Source organism: Triticum aestivum, chromosome 6A (assembly GCF_018294505.1).
Source record: "Triticum aestivum cultivar Chinese Spring chromosome 6A, IWGSC CS RefSeq v2.1, whole genome shotgun sequence".
Taxonomy (NCBI): Eukaryota; Viridiplantae; Streptophyta; class Magnoliopsida; order Poales; family Poaceae; genus Triticum; species Triticum aestivum.
The window spans coordinates 591,330,084-591,348,391 of NC_057809.1; the positions used below are offsets into that span (position 1 = coordinate 591,330,084).

General features: G+C 45.8%; 1 protein-coding gene across 1 annotated transcript; it reads left to right on the forward strand.

The window, feature by feature from the left end:
- The first annotated feature begins 14,454 nt into the window (after nt 1-14,454).
- On the forward strand, nt 14,455-18,260 carry LOC123128771 (transcription factor LRL3). Its single transcript, XM_044548868.1, has 6 exons — nt 14,455-15,055; nt 15,155-15,265; nt 15,570-15,635; nt 16,605-16,670; nt 16,800-16,868; nt 17,714-18,260. Exons 1-6 carry the CDS (start codon nt 14,645-14,647, stop codon nt 18,056-18,058), a joined length of 1,068 nt encoding a protein of 355 aa, XP_044404803.1. The 5' UTR covers nt 14,455-14,644; the 3' UTR covers nt 18,059-18,260.
- The last annotated feature ends 48 nt before the right edge of the window (nt 18,261-18,308 follow it).

The following is an 18,308-nucleotide window of genomic DNA, read 5'->3' on the forward strand; positions in this document are numbered from 1 at the left end:
AACTATGAGAGGGAAAACCACACCCTATCGGTGCTGAATTGAGATGCCTCCAAGTTCTAAGCTAAGGCCATTGGTGCACTCGTTCTGCTAGTTCAGATAGAAGTACTCTCTAAATAGTTCCATAGTCGGCTCTTGCTGAAGATATACCTCACAGAGCACTTGGAAGTTACAAATATTGGATATGGAATTGGGCCCGATATCCTGAGGATGGAGTTTGAAAAAGTCAAGAACTTCTCTGAAAATTTTTGAGTCGGGCGGTGAGAAGCCCCGGTTCATGTGATCAGTAAAGACGATCACTTCGCCGTCTTTTGGATTGGGTCGTTCTTCTTCCGGGTCAGGAGCACGATAAGACATGATGTTTCTTGAGGGCAGAAATCCAATGAGGAAGAAATCTTTTATACGCTCCTCAGTTATGGTTGAGGGGACCCAATTGCAGATGGTGGGTGTCTTTGACGGCATGATGTGCAAGGGACTGGAAAAGGAACAACAACATGCCGTTTCAATTTACGGCAAAAGGTTGAAGTTGTAAAACAAGTAACGGCGGCTTAAACTAAGGGCTAATGACATATAAGGAAAAGAAAGCCGGAGTGGTAAGCCGCCACGACTACAGATTTTCTCAGAAAGTAGATTCAGCTAAGTGTTGGCAAAAACAAGTTTCACCAAGCTATCATTACTATTTTGGATCAAATGGCTGTCCCAAAAAGAAAATATTCTAGACCTAAAAATCCAGTACAGATGAGTTTATCAGCTAACAAAGCATCTATACAGGAGAAAGAGATCTACTACTATCAAAAATGAATGCCAAACAGCTACCGCAACAGTTCTACACTATCAGATGATCAGGAAAGGGCATCGGAGGTGAAATCTACCAAGAGTCTGTGATGAACACCGACGAACACCGACGAACTTGAGAAGCCGAAATACAGATCTAAGGCAGAGAAGGAAAGGGACTTACAGATGCAGGGCTACTGCGGAGGTTCGTCGCGTTTTCTCTGGTCAAATCAGGTTGATGCAGCGGCCTGAGGTGAAGAAGACGAGGGGATCTGCGGCGGCGGCGGTGGCAGAGCTCGAGCAGCAGTGAAACAGCGAGAGGAGGAAGACAACCGAAGGGGGAGAATGAAAAGGACCTAGGTCGTGCCTATTTATAAGGGAGTACGCGAACAGGCGGGCGCGAAAATCAAGAAGACCCAAATAATGATTATCCAACTAAACGGACGCCTCGATTCTCGGAAGGCATTAAAAAATAAAAGATCCGTTGGAAGATGACATCATGAAAGTTTTTTGTGTTTTTAGAAGATGACGTCACGGCGGGTTACAGAAGTTTTCAGACAGAGGATGAATTCCATCTAAGTATTGAAGATTGACAAAGAACAAAGTTCAAAGTCAACCTAGGGCCTAATGTTGGGGATATTACTACTAGTATGACCCACCCAGGAGGGGCCGGGTCAGCCCTAATGGCGGGTTACATAAGAAGCCCGATAAACATTCAAGATGATAGTTTACTAAACGTATAGAAGGCCCAAAGGCCTGGGGCCGGCTTAAGGCCTGATACTGTAAACCGCCGTATGTAAGGAAAGACTTGTAAAGAAAGGCATGTAAAGGAAGTCACCGAGCCGGACACGATTATGAGCCGGCCGGGACTCTGTAGGCCACCAGGCGTCAACCCGTGTATACAAGGGGATGACCCGGTGGCGGTTTAGCAACAAGAAACAACCAAGTCGATAACCAAGCCGGCGAGTTGAGCCTCTTGGAGATCGAAACCTCAGCAATACCAATCCCAACTAGACGTAGGCTTTTACCTTCATCGTAAGGGGCCGAACTAGTATAAAAACTCTCCCGTGTGTCCTTTGTCCCGATTAACCCCTTTAAGCTTCCTAGTGCGATGGCCCTACGGCTAAGTCCTTGCTCTAGGACATCTGCCGTGTCAATTCCACGACAGAATTACATCTCAACTGGACGGCCGTTTGGGAGTCCACGGCCACGAAATCATGTACAGGCTTGTAGTGATGGACCGACTTAGCAGGCTAAACGGCTGCGGAAGTGAACATTTGCGGGACCGGCTTGGCAGGCTAGACGGCTGCAGAAGTGAACGTTGGCGGGATGTCAGTATTTAATTGGGGTGAGGTGGGGCACAGTGGACATGCTCGTTGCTATTTCATACTCCCTCCGTTTCTTTTTAGTTTGCATATAAAGTTTGGTCAAAGTCAAATTTTATTAACTTTGACTAAGTTTATAGAAAATAATATCAAGATTCACAGTAAGATGAGGCAGGGGAGGTATGCCTAACAAATAGAGGAGTGAAACCTCCAACCGAGAAGAACCGGCAAAACCTCCAACATCGAAAACATCATAGAAGATGCATGTGAACTCCATTTTCGATGAACTCGAGCTTGTCATCAAGATGACCAAAAGATCTAAGACTCACAAAGAGAACCAAACAAGAACCAAGAAAGATGATGCAAGGATGCAATGGTTTGAGCTCTCTACGAATGATACGATCAAGCTACTCATCGAGAGCCCCCCTTGATAGTACGGCAATTGATCCTATAACTCGGTCTCCCAACTACCATCATGAGACCGGTAAAATAGAAAACCTATCGAGGGCAAACCTTTGCCTTGCACATGGTCCACTTGAGCTAGATGATGACGATCTTGACTCCCTCAAGTTGGACCACCTTTCTTGATTGTGTTTGACTCGATGAAGACTAGTTGATTGCTCCCCCATACTCCACTATGGGTGAGCACTCTTCCGCACATCTTCACAAGTCCATTGTCACCACAAAGGACGGCAAGCTTCAAGCATTTGATCTCTTCGTGATGCTCCACTTGAACTTGCACACCGCAACCTAACCCCACCAAGAACTCTCACAAAGACCATGGGTTAGTACACAAAGCGTAATTGGCAATGCTTACCATACCATGGGATCACTTGACCCCTCTAGGTACATCTTCTACGCTTTGTGGGTTGATCAACTTGATTCACTCTTTGACTTAGTCTTGATCGACCTCTCACAAGACCAATCTTTAGGTAATTCCTTGAATAGCACCTTGGTCGACACAAACTCTCCTTGAAACCAACACATGTACTCCAAGAAAAGCCTATGGACAAAACCTTCAAATATAACTCAAGGCAACCATTAGTCCATAGAGATTGTCATCAATTACCAAAACCAAACATGGGGGCACCGGCTCCATTTATTCAAAGGAATTTCATAGGAATTTTGGAGGATTTGGATCCTTATGAGTTTTTCCTATGCTAGTTGTTTGACTCACATCATTAAAATCCTTAGGAAGTTCTACTTGGCATTCAATTGTACTATGTTTTGGAGGAAATATTTCATTCACCCAAACCTCTGGGTAGAGTAGCTTTGTTTTTCCTATGTATCAAACACTTTTTCATCTGAAAACTTGTAGTTGTCTAATCCTATAGGATTCAAGAGGACATGACATTACAATCATATTTTCCTATTACTGTGTTTTGAGAATCATGCGAATCAAAGAATCCCATATAAGTAGGAAAGAACAGCGGAGGGTTAGAATTCTTAAGATTTTCTTACTTTGGTTGACTCATACAATTGAATCATATAAGATCTTTTTCCTACAATTTTGCTAAAGCACATCCAGATGTGCCTTAAGTATTGCACATCTAAGTCATATGTTATTGCTTTTATGTTAAGATTCTTGCGGGTATTTTCTTTTTCTTTTTCTCTTTTACGTTTGATTGAATCACTCAATTGTGAAATAAGAAGGGCACATCTAGGTGCGCCCTAGATATAACTTTTTTCCTAAGGAAACTATTGTACTACTTTCAAAGGAAAATGCATCCACTCCAACCTCATGTGAATAAATTCGGTTTTCGTATGATGCAATCAAACACACTTTCGAGCCTCTTTGATTCGCTAAATTTTTTAAATAATACATTTTTTATTAATTTGCATGAATATTACGCCCAAAAAATAATTTTCAAAAATAATACACTGTCGGCCCGCAGCAGGTCGAGTGGACCTAGTCAGCCCACATTAGGCCGACTGAGGTCCTATCGGTTTGCTGCTAGCCGATTGGCCTGTCGGCCACCAGTTCAGGTCCAGTCGGCCAGCAGTGGGCCGACAAGGACTAATTGGTCTACAGTTGGCCGACAGGGACTAATTGGCCTGCTGTGGGCCGACTAGTGCATGCCACCATTTTTGTCCCGAAGGATCCCCAGATTTTTTATAAACTATGACGTATTTCGCGCAACCCTTTCCCCGCAATATTTTCCGGCCACCCGTTTCCCACCATATGTTCCTGCCAGCTCTGTCCCGCCATATGTTCGCGCTAACTCTTTCCTGCCACCCGTTTCCCGCCAACCCTTTCCCGCCATACCGCAGTCGTTCTTTCCCGCCATTTTCTCATCCCTACCTATAAAACCACCTTCAGACAGAGGAGGATAAGCATTCCAGTGTAGTGTAGTTGAGATGTCCCATTATCCTTTCGATCGTAGTTTTCACCCTGAGATGAGAAGGACTCTGCTGAGGCTAGCTACCGGTTTCAGGATGGACAATAGGATAGTTCCATGGGACGAACTCACCGGTAGTGACACCATAATGAATGAGTTGGCTCACGAATTACGTATGTCTGGGTGGCCTGAAAGGACCTATGAGGAGGTACATATAGAACTTCTTAGGTTGCATGCAAGGTGGAAGAAGGTAGTCAAGCCGAAGAGTGAAACTTTCAGAAGGACTGCAGAAAAGCATCCATTTTTATGGAGTGAGGAGAGCGAGGACGGAGATGATATCTTCATGCCGCCGCTTACGGGTTCTGCATCGTCAAAGAGCAAGAGTTTTGCATCGTCCAAGGGCAAGAGTACTGCATCCTCGAAGGGCAAGAGTTCTGCATCGTCCAAGGGTAAGAGTTTTGCATCCTCGAAGGGCAAGAGTTTTGCATCGACGGATGATGATGATGATGACTTCATGTAGTTTTTATGATGTATGTTGTAAGTTTAGTCGCACGTACCGTTAATTTAGATGTAGTTATATCTAGTTGTTTATACTGTCTTGTTGTACGAGCATTATGTTCTATCTAAATACGATGTTGTAGTTCGGATAACAGAGTACTAAAATAGAGTAGGCATATGTCTCATACATAAGTACATAGTCATTTGTTTCATACATAGAATAGACATAAGTCTCATACAGAAGTAGATGGTCATGTCTCTACTGATAGATGGAAGCGTCAGTGACGATGTCTGGCATGGCGGGGAGGCGGATCTGGAAGCGGCGTCCATCCCAACATGTTTGGTGGCCTAATGTTACGAGGAGGAATTTCATACTCTCCCTGGTCATGATGTGTATCCTGTGTGGGGCCTGGTGGAGGAGTTGAATACATGTTCATCCACTGTGTGTTGCGACATCTGAGTCTGTATGTTCTCCTCAGGATGTTGATCACTCCCCCACGTATCATGTGATGCCGACATAGATGCATGATATCCGTAGGCTCCTGCACGATGGAACGTTTAGTCATGAAGAATGAGGTTGCCTCAATTAATATTGAAAACAATAAATATGAAGACACTTACCTGCTGGTTGTGACGGCTACTCTGGCTCAAACACGAAGCTCGACGAGGGACCGTGCTGTTGTGGCTGTGAAGAAAACATGAAGCTCAACGAGGGACCGTGCCGTTGTGGCTGTGGAGAAAACACGAAGCTCGACGTGGGACCATAGTGCTGTGGTTGCTGCCACATTGAACTGCCAGGTTGGTGAGGACGGGGTGGCCTGGTTGTCGTCTGATGTGCTAGACGTGGACGTGGTTGATGTCGGTGCATGGAGTGACGCGGCTGCTGCTGGCGGTGCTGAACAACGTCGGCTCTCCGGGTGCACGTGATAGCCTCGTACACAGTCTGTATCTTGTTCTGAATTCATTCCAAGAAGGGCTGTAGCACTGGACGGTGTTGAAGAAGAGGTCCAGACGACAGTGATCGTCCAAAGGTGGTCACGTCCTCGTAGAGTTCGTGTGTCAAGGTAGCCTGTAAATTTCCATGACGATTAATAATGTCTGTCTCTTGCACGTCAAAGTATGTGACAACGTTACTTAAAGAAAATATATCTTACCGCGTACTGCCTAGAGCCCGAAGTGTCATAGCTCGGGTACATATCCGATGGAGTAGGATCTGGTATCTCCTCTGGGTGGGAGTGCTCAACGATGCGTAACCGTGTTCCGGTCATGTAGCGTCACAAATAGAGATTGAATTCATTGAGACTAAAATTGTGATTCTCATGCCATAGATGTGTGTTTGCTGTCTCCCATTCTATAACATACGGCTCTAGTCTAACTAGCCAGTCAGCAGTTGTCCTGGTCATGCCCTTCCTTGTCGTCCTAAAATTGTGGTGTGTGTTCAACAATTACCTAAAGCTTCGAATGGAGTACTATGAAAGATAATGCAACATTGAAAAACTGGTTAATACCTGTGGATGTGTGCTGGCACTGGGTTCTCTATAGGGGGAGGCAGCTCCAACTGCAGAAGACCAAAATGCCTCATAACCCTCTGTTGTGCCATCTCCTCGACGAAGACATCAAAGATGATCTTTGATTTTGTCATCCAGTAATCTCGGTCCCTTGTGCATAGCACAGACATGCCACCAGGGTATCTCGCTTGTATGGCTGCTTCTGTGTAGGGCTGCCAGATGACCCCAGTGTACGCATCGAACTGCTCGTTCAATGTTGTGTATGCCTTCCTGGTCTGATCACTAGCAAAGTGTCTCTGCAGAAAACAAAAGTTAGTAGCCGCTAGCATCGAACTATCTCTTGTGCGGAAAAAAGTTGCATTAAACTTAACATGGTGCATACCTCGCGACGTATCCAACACAGACCGAAAGTAGGCATGTCGATGCCGTCAACATCAAACATGGCGTCTATAGGCTCACGAACACATACATCCGGTCGCTCTATAGAGAACCTCTCCCACGACCATAGCTGTAGGAATAGAGGGCATCCAAGAAGGGCTGGCTTTCTCGATGTAAGCTGGCAACCGTTGCACATACCTTGGTATGTAGCCGCTAAGACCGCCGAACCCCAACTCCTCTGTATGATCTAATCCGCCGTCTGAGCGCTCGCTATCTCGAGTGCCATAGGGATGTAGAGCACGCTAATAGTGGTGACATGGTTCTCTGTGAACATCACCTTGCCGAAAAGCCACATTGAGTAGGCCTCCAGGCTCCGAGTGATCTGCTCTGTAGTCAACGGCGCCCGGAAGTTCTGGATCTGCATTAAGCAAAGAGAAAGTTTTAGTAAGCCGCAGCTATTTTCTGTAAAATCGTATGCACGATAACTTGAAGATAAGAGGTAGGGGAAATTACCCGGAAATTGAGCAACCACTCATACTTAGGTCTGTGATGCTCCCATACCGGATCCAGAGCATCCGAAAAAACACCATGAAAACGTTGTGTAAGAGCTCGCTCCCAACCAGCCGTTGCATCCAATGGTCCTATGGCATGACCTGCCAACGGTAGTCTGAGCAAAAATGACACATCCTCCAGTGTAGGAGCCATCTCTCCCCATCGGAAGTGAAACATGTGGGTCTCTGGCATCCAACGGTCCACTAAGCAGCTAAGCAAGGACCCGTCGATGGCGATGCGTTTCTCACCCGGGATAGACTCAACCAGACGTGCGAAAGGTAAAAGGCCGGCCCATTTCAACCTTCATCAGAGAACATTTTAGTTAGTGTCTCCCATTAATATGCATGTCGGTGTGCAAATTAATAAAGCACGTGCCGCTGAAGCCATCCTGGGTGTATCATCCAGTTTTCCTTAGGAGTGCGAGTGACCAGAGGCTCAAACTTGCGCTCATACCATATCGCACCATGATGACCCCTATCAATGTCCCCATTCAGCAACCACATTCCCGACATTCCTGCACATAAAAAATTCAGAACATAGCGCCACACTAAATACAAATTCATAACATAGTGTCACACTTAATAAAAATTCAGAACATAGTGCCACACTTAATAAAAATTCATAGCATAGTGTCACACTTAATAAAAATTCAGAACATAGTGCCACACTTAATACAAATTCATAACATAGTGTCACACTTAATACAAATTCAGAACATAGTGTCACACTTAATACAAATTCAGAACATAGTGGCACACTTAATAAAAATTCAGAACATAGTGCCACACTTAATACAAATTCAGAACATACTACTGCTAGCTTAGCTTCTTCCTCTCGCCCTTACTCCTCTACTGCCTCTACCTCCTCTTCTTCCCCGGTTACCTCGTCCACGCCCAATGATGAAAGTGGGACAATTAGTGTCCCTATGGCCAAATTCACTGCATAGAATGCATTGCCTAGTCGAACCTCCTGCTTCAGATTCATCCATATCATTCCGGATGCGCTGACACTACCGTCTGCCTCTACTTGTACGCATATGCTCTGGGTTTGGAATGTAACGCCTTTCAGCGGGGTTGACGCTGTTGAAATTACCCATTGATCGAAAACCCATCAGCTCACTTGTCCAGGTATCACTACTAGGGAAAAGCCTAGCAGCAGCGCCGATTTTGGGCCTATTAGCAGCGCGGGGGCCGGCGCTACTAATAAGGCGCTACAGCTAACGCTACTACGTCCGTTAGTAGTAGCGTGGGTAAAAACCCGCGCTACTACTAACCCGCGGAATTTTTTTTCGAATTTTTTGCGTGAATTTTCAAATTTCTGAATTATTTTAATCTCTAATCTCTAACCACCCTCATTGCTGCTCAATTTAATCTCTAATCACTCCTCATCATTCCAAATCATCTAGCTTCCCGGACGGTCACCCATCCTCTCACTACTCCAGCCTGAGCACGCTTAACTTCCGGGTTCTATTCTCCCTCGATTCCAAGTCTGCACTTGTTGTTTTCCTGACAATAGTAAGATGTCAATCCTATTAACCCTCGGGAGTTTAGCTTGAGCATGAAGTCACATATTTCACTATTTGAGTTTAAAACTATTGTTCTAAAAAACAATAATTATTTAGTAACACTAATATTTCTTGAATAAGGAGTTTGACCACATTTTGACCAAAGTTTGACAAACCAGATTTGACCAAAATTCCAAAAAACTGAAATAATTATTTAGTAACACTAATATTCTTGAATAATTATTTAGTAACACTAATGCTTCTTGAATAAGTAGTTTGACCACAGTTTGACCAGATTTGACCAAAATTAAAAAAACTGAAATTTGAGCATAACTTTTTTTCCTTTTAGAATTTGAGGACTCTAAAAATTTGCAAACAGGTCATAGGCAATTTACATCGTATGCGGATTTTCGTGCTGAACATTTTGATATATTATACGTTTTTTCTGACATCGTATGCAAAAGTTATAGCCATTTTACATTTTCCCTACACTTTTTACAAAACATGTACAAATTTAAGTTTTTAAATTTTCCTAACTAGTAGATGTAGTAACATAACTACATCTCGAAGGATTTTAATTTTTGAAACATTTTGATATATTATACGTTTTTTTCTAACATCGTATGCAAAAGTTATAGCTGTTTTACATTTTCCCTACACCTTTTGCAAAACATGTCCAAATTTAAGTTTTTAAATTTTCCTAACTAGTAGATGTAGTAACATAACTACATCTCGAAGGATTTTAATTTTTGAAGTTTTTATCATTTTCTTTTGCTTTTTACAAAACTGAAAAGGCGATCCACGAGGGGGGGGGTAGAGTTTCAAAATGGGACCTTTAGTAGTAGCGAGGGATTTTACCCCTCGCTACTACTATGGCATGTCCCGGAGGGGCATGGTTGAGACCTCTTAGTAGTAGCAAGGGGTAAAAACTTAGTAGTAGCGTGGGTTTATAACCCTCGCTACTACTATGGCATGGCCCAGGGGCACGGTAGAGACCGCTTAGTAGTAGCGAGGGGTAAAAACTAGCGCTACTGCAATCAACTTAGTAGTAGCGAGGGTTAAAAACCCGCGCTACTACTATGGCATGTCCCGGGGGGCACGGTAGAGACCGCTTAGTAGTAGCGAGGGTAAAAAACCAGCGCTACTGCTATCAACTTAGTAGTAGCGAGGGTTAAAAACCCGCGCTACTGCTACTTAGTAGCAGCGCCTGATTTTAAAGCGCGCTGCTGGTAAGATCCTGTGTATAGGCTTTTCCCTAGTAGTGTATCGAGGACAGACTCTTTTAGAAAAAATGGAGACACAAACGATATTGCGTCCATTTCAAGCTGCCCGCAAGCAGCAAGTACATGTGAGCAAGGTAGGTGAAGCAATTTCGGTTTGTTGCATGTGCACTCACACGTTGGCCAGGCTTCATTACCAATTTTCACCTCATGCGTCCTCAACTCATTTGCACATTCGAATTTGTTGTTGGCTAAGCGGACCTCAAACCTTCTTTCTTAATTACCGATGGCGACTACAGTGTGTGACCTAGCTTTTTGCATCTTGTTGTCCATGTACTTCGTGACTCTTTCACAGTACCGTGTATTCGGGTTTTTGAAGATATGCTGCTCTGCTTTTTGACGTCTATCTCTGAAATACTTCACGGTGCCATAGAAAATACCCTCAACGATGGTTGTAAGTGGCAATGCCCGGTTTCCTCTGAGGACAAAGTTGTATGTTTCCGCGAGGTTCGTTGTCATGACACCGTACCTTGCTCCATGTGTGTCATGTAGCAAAGACCACCTCCCCAGAGGCTCATGCTCTATCCACTGCTCAAAGGTTTTAATCGACCTCCCAAGCCTTCTCCTAGTACCAGGTGGGTCAAAGCCTGTCAGGTCACATAGCCCAACAGGCTCCTCTTCCACGGCCGTTGTTCCTGTTGCCAACTGTGCAGCTACTGCTTCAACATGTGCCCTCACTGCTGCATCTCTTGCAGCTTTCCTGTCCCTCACATGTCTCTGCGTGCACACATTAAGTCTGTCGCATATCAAATTGTACTTCCATAACTGGTTCTGCTTGCAGAGTTTTTTGAACAGATTCATCGGGTTCTTATTTCTAAACTGCGAGAAAAAATTAGCCCCCCGATGGCGCATGCACCAACAGCTCTGCAAGTCCTGCCATGGAACTTGTTCCTCAGGGCCTGGGTTTGTCAGTGTCCTTATCGCACTGAGTATACTTGCATGCCTGTCATGAAGGATGCACACATTGGGCTTCTCCTTCACAACTGATATTTTCAACTGCCTGAAGAACCATGTCCAACTTTCAATGTTCCCACTCTCCACAAAAGCAAATGCGAGTGGGACGACTTGATTTTGGCCGTATTGACCTATGGCTGTCAGGATCTGACCCTTGTACTTGCCTGTGAGAAAAGTACCGTCAAAACATATCACCGGTCGGCAATGCCTGAAAGCTTCGATGCATACACCGGAAGAGAAGAAGAGACAATGCAACACCCTCACAGTTGGGAACTCTGGCATGAACATGTCTTGGATATCGATATAGGTGCCTAAATTCCGCTACTGCAGGGTGTGGAGGAGCTGGACAACAGAGTCATATGCATCAAAATAAGAACCAAATATCCTCTCAAGCGTCGCATGCTTAGCCCTCCAAGCCTTGCCATAAGAAATTATGTACTTGAACCTGGCGAAGACTTTTGTCTGGACTACCTTCACTTCCATAGCTTTGCCCTGCACTATCTCATCGTAAAACAACCGAGCAATAAGCGTCGATGAAAGGTTGGCATGATCCTGAGGGATGCAAGGAATAAGACAACTGTGATTAACTAAGTCACTTATCACCCAACTTGTGCCATACTTAGGGAGAAAGCCGTGCACCCTGGCGGGACAATCTGCGTTCTTGCATACCATTGTCAGGAATTTCTGACTGGATACCTGAGCTGTGAAAACCCTTTGCGTCGACATTGCCCAATTAATTATTGCATCCTTCAGGGCTTGCTTGTTCGGATACATAGCACCCGTCGAAATATTGTTCTGGTGATATTGCCAGGTTGAATCATGTCCATCATTCACGGTCATTGCAGATGAGAAGTCATGATTCCACGATGCAGGATTCGGGACCTCCTCTGCATTTTCTTCTTCATCTGACTCTACAGAATCATCGGCATGACCCCTTTAAACATCGGTGTCTTCTTATTCCATCTGGTCCTGCATGTGCCCATCTACCTCGTCAGCATCCACCTCGCCATTGTAATCACCATCGGCATTTCCTCCTTCAGCCTGACTACTCTGCCCTGTTTGATAACCATAAGCATTTCCTCCTTCTACCTGACTGCTCTGTCCTTGTTCGTAACCATCATCTTCAGCATTTGACATAGATAACTGCCTCCCTACACTGCTATGACCAGGATCGTAGCCACCCTCGCCTTCATGTGCAGTGACCTCCTTCACGACGGGAAGCACTAAAGCAATAGGATTGCATCCCCTTCGTTCACAACCTTGTAACCACCGTACCCAATCGGAGTCTCGGTCTATTGGCCTCAAATACAAGTAAATTATTGAACTTGACCATGTCCACAATGCATGAACACCGACGGTGTGTGTTTCAGTATCAAGACCTAAACTTGCCGCAGTCCATTCTTTCAACTGACTGACAGACCATGTTTGAGGTGCACTCATTGGCACATCTATGTGAGTAAATTCACTCAGATCTGCTCCCATCTCAGTTGTTTGGACAGTACCAGGACCATAGCAAAATCTGAACTTCACTACATCGGACATCTCGGCTCACCTATTTTTTTTCCAACAACGAAATACAAGTATTAAGTAACAACTTAAAATACCCCCACTAACAAATATTAGACATGTCTATATATTAGCTAGCTATATATTACAGAATATTAACGGAGCAACTAATACAATTCACACACCTACAAGTATATTACGAATATTTGCCGAAGCAACTACAAATATTGACAGATTAATATATTTGACTAGACTGCCTATATTACGGACCTTTTTTTTGGAGCTACTACAAATACTGACACTCCTAAATACTTGACATCCACATATAGTACGGAATATTACCGGAGCAACTACACATTTTTACACAACTAATTAGTTGGCATCTAAATATATTTACGTATACTACCGGAGCAAATAACAATAATCGCACACATAATTTATTCCATATCGAAACATATTAACAAATACCTACGGAAAATAAAATGTTTGTTGAAATATACCCTTGAAACGTGCGTGTGAACGAAGAACGACGAACGACGAACGGTAGCCACCAAACTGCCGGAGCTTCACCTCCACCACACTGCCTCAACTTCACCACCGCCACCTTCACCAAAATGCTCACCAAGACCACCACGAGCTACCCCATCAGTAGATCGAGACCTCTTTTGGCTGCCCTAACTAAGTTGAATCCATTCACGGTGCCAAAACCGGAAAAAACTGAGTCATTTAGGTGTAGAAATTGGAGGCATTTTCGTATAGAGAGAGGAGAAAGCAAGAACAGAAGAAGAACGGAGGAGCGTGGAGGAAAGGGAGGATAAGGCCGCAGGGGAGCCGGGCCAGCTGTGGGGCCGCACCCTATCGGCCAGCAGCAGGCCGATCGGCCCGCGGTAGGCTGATAGGGGCGCGTCCGCGCCGACAGCTCCCTTCCTCCCCCTCGCGACGTGGCCAGCCCAATCCGAGGCCGACACGTGTCAGGCGGGCCAGCTGTCGGCCGGCTACTGGCCCACTGCGCCTACTCGGCTTGCTGCGGGCTGACTAGGCCCAGTCGGCCTGCCGTGGGTCGACGGTGTATTATTTTTGAAAATTATTTTTTAGCATAATATTTGTGCAAATTAATAAAAAAATGTATTATTTTAAAAAAATTAGCCTTTGATTCGCACCGCACGATCCTTAAACTGCGAGAATAGGAAAACTACAAGATTAGAATGGCATCCTCATCTCAATCCTACATGATGTTTGATTTGTTTGATTGCATTATAGGAAAAACAAAGAATTCTTCCAAAAAGGTTTGAGTGGATGCTAAATTCCAATGGAATGTGATACAAAGGGATCCTTAGAAGAAAAAAAAAAGACCTATAGAATTCAATCCTATAAATCAAACAATCAACATGTAAAAAATTCCTAAGTATTCTAATCCTCCAAAGTTCCTATGAAAATCTTTAGAATCAAAGGAATCCTGGGTGGAAACAAAATCTTGAGTGAACTTGTCACTGCAATCACGTGTTTTTCCTATCCTGCGAATCAAAGAAGCAGGGAACCGTGGATAATGCCATGAGCCCATAGCTAGTAGAACTGGTGCATTCCGAATTATATCTGATAAAATCGTGGAAATTCATACATTTGGAAGCATACCGTTGAACCTCTCCTACATACATACATACATACATACATACATACGTACATACATACATACATACATACATACATACATACATAGACTCCTTCGGAAACCGACTGGAATCTGACTGAAGTACTCGCGTTACAGCCTTACAGAGTTTACAACAAAAAGCATGACGTGGTTTCACAGTAAAAAGAAATATCATGTAGCCATAATCGTGACGACACTCCTCGGAGCCGTCCCTCTCTCTGCGAGCTTATAAACTTTGTCGCCTCGCTCTCTGCAATCGTCAACCCAGCCCAGCCCAGGCCGCCACCACCACCACCTTTCCTCGCCGGCTTTACCGTCGCGCCCTCCTCCTCCTCCCCTCTCCCCTCCCTCCGCGCAAGCCGAGAACCAAGTAGCCAGCCCATGCAGCCCGCCGGCCGCGAAATGCACGGCGGCGGGCAGGGGCAGGACGACTTCTTCGAGCAGATGCTGTCCGCGCTGCCGACGGCCTGGGCCGAGCTCGGCTCCGTCAGGCCCCCCTGGGAGCTCCAGGCGGCCGGCGCGCCCCCGCACGACGGCGACCCCGGGTTCGACGAGTCCGCCCTCCTCGCCTCCCGCCTCCGCCACAACCAGATCAGCGGCGGCGGAGGGGACGACAAGCCGCCGCCGGCCATGCTTCCCCGCCACGGCCTCGACGGCGGGGGGTTCCTGCCGCTGCCTCTGTTCACTGACCGGTCGCGGGAGGACCTGCAGGGGGCTAACCAGGCGCTGTTCGACGGGTTCGGGGCCGCCGGAATGCACGCCGCCGGCGCCGCGCAGCCGCCGTTCGGGCAGGTGAGCCAAGAACCACCGCCGCGTCCAGCTTTGGCTTTGTTCCGTGTTTCATCAGTCGCACTAACAGAACTCTGCCTTCTTTCCCCCCGTGCATCGAAGGCCGGCTCAATGCCGCCGCCAGCGGCGCAGGGCGGGGCGGCGGCGCCGCCGCGGCAGCGGCAGCGGGCGAGGAGGGGGCAGGCCACCGACCCCCACAGCATCGCCGAGCGTGTACGCGACCAACGCCACCACCTTCCCCTTCTCCCCCCAATCATTACGTCCTACATCCTCTACTGTTCTTGACTTCCTGCTGCTCGAGCTCCACATTCACTGGACCATTTACTTCACTCCGACCTGTCACATTCTCGCAATCCCACTGCACAAATTTTGCATTTGTCACTGTTCCAGCAACAATCTTCACAATTCCACATCAATTACTGGCATTTTTGCTCAAAATGTTGGCACCAGCAGCAAGAAGAACCTGAAATGAAACCGTGTGGTTTTCCTCATTTTCTTTCCATGTGTTGCTCTGCAGCTCAGAAGGGAGAGGATAGCGGAGAGGATGAAGGCGTTGCAGGAGCTGGTCCCGAACGCCAACAAGGTGAGGGAAACGTCCCGCCTTTCCTCCTCCCGCTTTTGCCTTTTCCTTACGCTCTCTGCTTTGAGCAAAGCAAAGCAGCAAGGAAGCTTTCCTTCCCTGAATTCTGGTGAAAAATGCATCCATGTTTCCTGCATTATTCGTTGCTGCAGACAGAGTAAAGCTGGTGTATCATACTAGTATAACGTGTGATGCCATGCTATCTTTGCAGTAGTATAAGTGATTGTAAAATGGCAAGTGCGTGATGGAATTGGAAAGCATGGTAGTTGGAGTTGTATGGTTATTTACACTCAAATAATCCAGAGGATAGGGTTGACATGTCGGTCCTTGGTTGGAGGATCTGGCTTAGTAATTTAGTGACTTCTGATTGGTGGTAATAGGTTAGTAAGGCAGGCAGCAGCAGGGAAAAGAGAGATCAGACATGGTGCCAAGGGGATTGACAATTGTTATTGCCATCATCAGTCTGGGCCAAGGCCACAGCTAGTACCAATTAGTGCAATTGTAGATAAACAGCGACACCAAATTGAGGGGAAATGAAAACTAAATTAGGGGCTTCAGGATAAATTTCACTAAACACTAGGTTCCTAGAACTATAATATTGAGCATCATGAGGAGAATGACAGATGTATCATGTATGGGGGGTTCCATATAACATAAACATGTTTAGACTTTGAGACAACCCGCTTTCGTGGACTCTGTGATGGTTACAGAACAGGGGTGTTGTCTAGTGCTCCAGCTTCTTGCCACGGTTGATACTCCCGGAGCTTCCAATGGCACATGTGATATCTTTTTTTGCACAACTTTTATTCACTGTTCACGGTATCTAGAGCGATAACGAATGTCGATTGCTTGGCTTTTTCGAATAAAACCTTATATCAGTTGTCATGTCTTAGATGACGCAGCTGCCACAATGCGAACTAGACCGGACATAGGTCACTGTAACTGGAATAACAAGATGGAATTTTGTTGCAGACCGACAAGGCATCGATGCTCGACGAGATCATTGATTATGTCAAGTTCCTCCAGCTTCAAGTCAAGGTACATAATTCGGCTTTTCTGCACCTAGCCTGGGTTACTACTAGCTAGTCGCTAAGTTTCTGAATGTTGCTAGTCAGCTTGCTCCTTGATGGAACTCATGGTCCCTGATCAGATGCCCCATTTTTGCAGGTTCTCAGCATGAGCCGATTAGGCGGAGCTGCTGCAGTTGGCCCTCTGGTTGCTGGCTTGTCATCAGAGGTACGTATGTGACATGATCTTCCATTTTGACAAGCTTATATGTGATTGTTTTTTGGAGGAATCCTACATCACTGACAACGACTTGTACATAGTTAGTAAGTGTTAGCCTAGAGCCAAACACTAGCTTGCTTGCATGGGCCAACTTGTTCTGATCCCTAAAATCCGCTAATTACGTTTGTTAGATCACAAAGTGTATATATATGGAATGTTAGCCTTTTGACCATCGGTCCGGTACGAATAGATACTCATAATCCTGTCATTTTCAAGTTGGTGTGCTGATTCTGACTCACTTAGCTTTTGGTTGTATATGAAAAAGATGATTATTTTTGTCTAGGGTGGATCCCTCTTCAAGTCCACGCGGTAGAATTTAGGTATATAAAATCCTATAAAAAATCTAAATTCAGCATTCGGAGGACTGAAAGTCACAGTAAAGAGCTACTGCAACTAAACTAATATAGTACGCCTATAAAAATTGCACCACATTATTCAAATCAAAAGGATTGTTGCTTAAGGAACAGATCAAGCATTAGTGGATGCCAGCACAACAAAAAAAGGTTCAGAAGAATCTTTCTGGTTTAAGAACTGGAGGGAAAAAGGAAAACACGCCTGAAAAGTGACCACCATGTACCAAACTACCAATCAAGCAGTTAGGCTGTAGGAGCTACTGTCCACTAAGGACAATTGGCAGCTCCTTAACATACCCCAGCTACTACAAGGTCAACCACCATCTCGAACTCGATGAACTACCCGATTAACTCTCCTTGTTTTTTGAAGAAAGCATTGGCTTTTCTATAAGAGTCATCCGCTCAATTGCCACTGTACTAAAACCTGAGTCCACCTTGCAGAGCAGCGGAAATGGAAACGGGACCAGCAGCAGCGGCGACGGCAATGGCGACGATGACAATGGTGGCAGCACCTTGCGGGCGACAGAGCAACAGGTGGCGAGGCTGATGGAGGAGGACATGGGCACTGCCATGCAGTACCTGCAGGGCAAGGGGCTCTGCCTGATGCCGATCTCCCTTGCCTCGGTCATCTCCTCCGCAACCTCATCGTCGCTCCGCTCCGCCACCCGCCCTGCTGGTAATGCCGGAGGACCCCTGCACGAAGGCGGTAGCCCTGCGTCGCCTCAGTTGGTGAACAGCATGGGCACCGATGGCTCCCGGACCATCGGGGACGGCAGTGGACAGTGAAGTGGTCGGCTGTTCTTTCAGCCAGGGACAGTTCTTCAGAAGGTTGAATTCTGGGGCTAGAATTGCCAGCCAGCTCTACACCCTTTTTCTCTTGGCCTTTATGTCTGTTCATAAGAAGAAGAAATGATGTGCAATCATGCAACCTTTAGCCCTACCTTTTTCCTGTTCTTATTATTTATATATGCAATAGCCTTTCTTCTAATATCTCTTTCTCCCTTTTGGGATATGATCGAGCTGCTCTAGTCTCTAG

What these genes read in the sequence shown, in the direction of transcription:
- LOC123128771 (XM_044548868.1), top strand. Translation starts at nt 14,645, where the DNA reads ATGCAGCCCGCCGGCCGCGAAATGCACGGCGGCGGGCAGGGGCAGGAC. An exon ending in CGCAGCCGCCGTTCGGGCAG is followed by an intron (nt 15,056 to 15,154) that starts GTGAGCCAAGAA and finishes CGTGCATCGAAG; the next exon opens with GCCGGCTCAATGCCGCCGCC. An exon ending in CCCACAGCATCGCCGAGCGT is followed by an intron (nt 15,266 to 15,569) that starts GTACGCGACCAA and finishes GTTGCTCTGCAG; the next exon opens with CTCAGAAGGGAGAGGATAGC.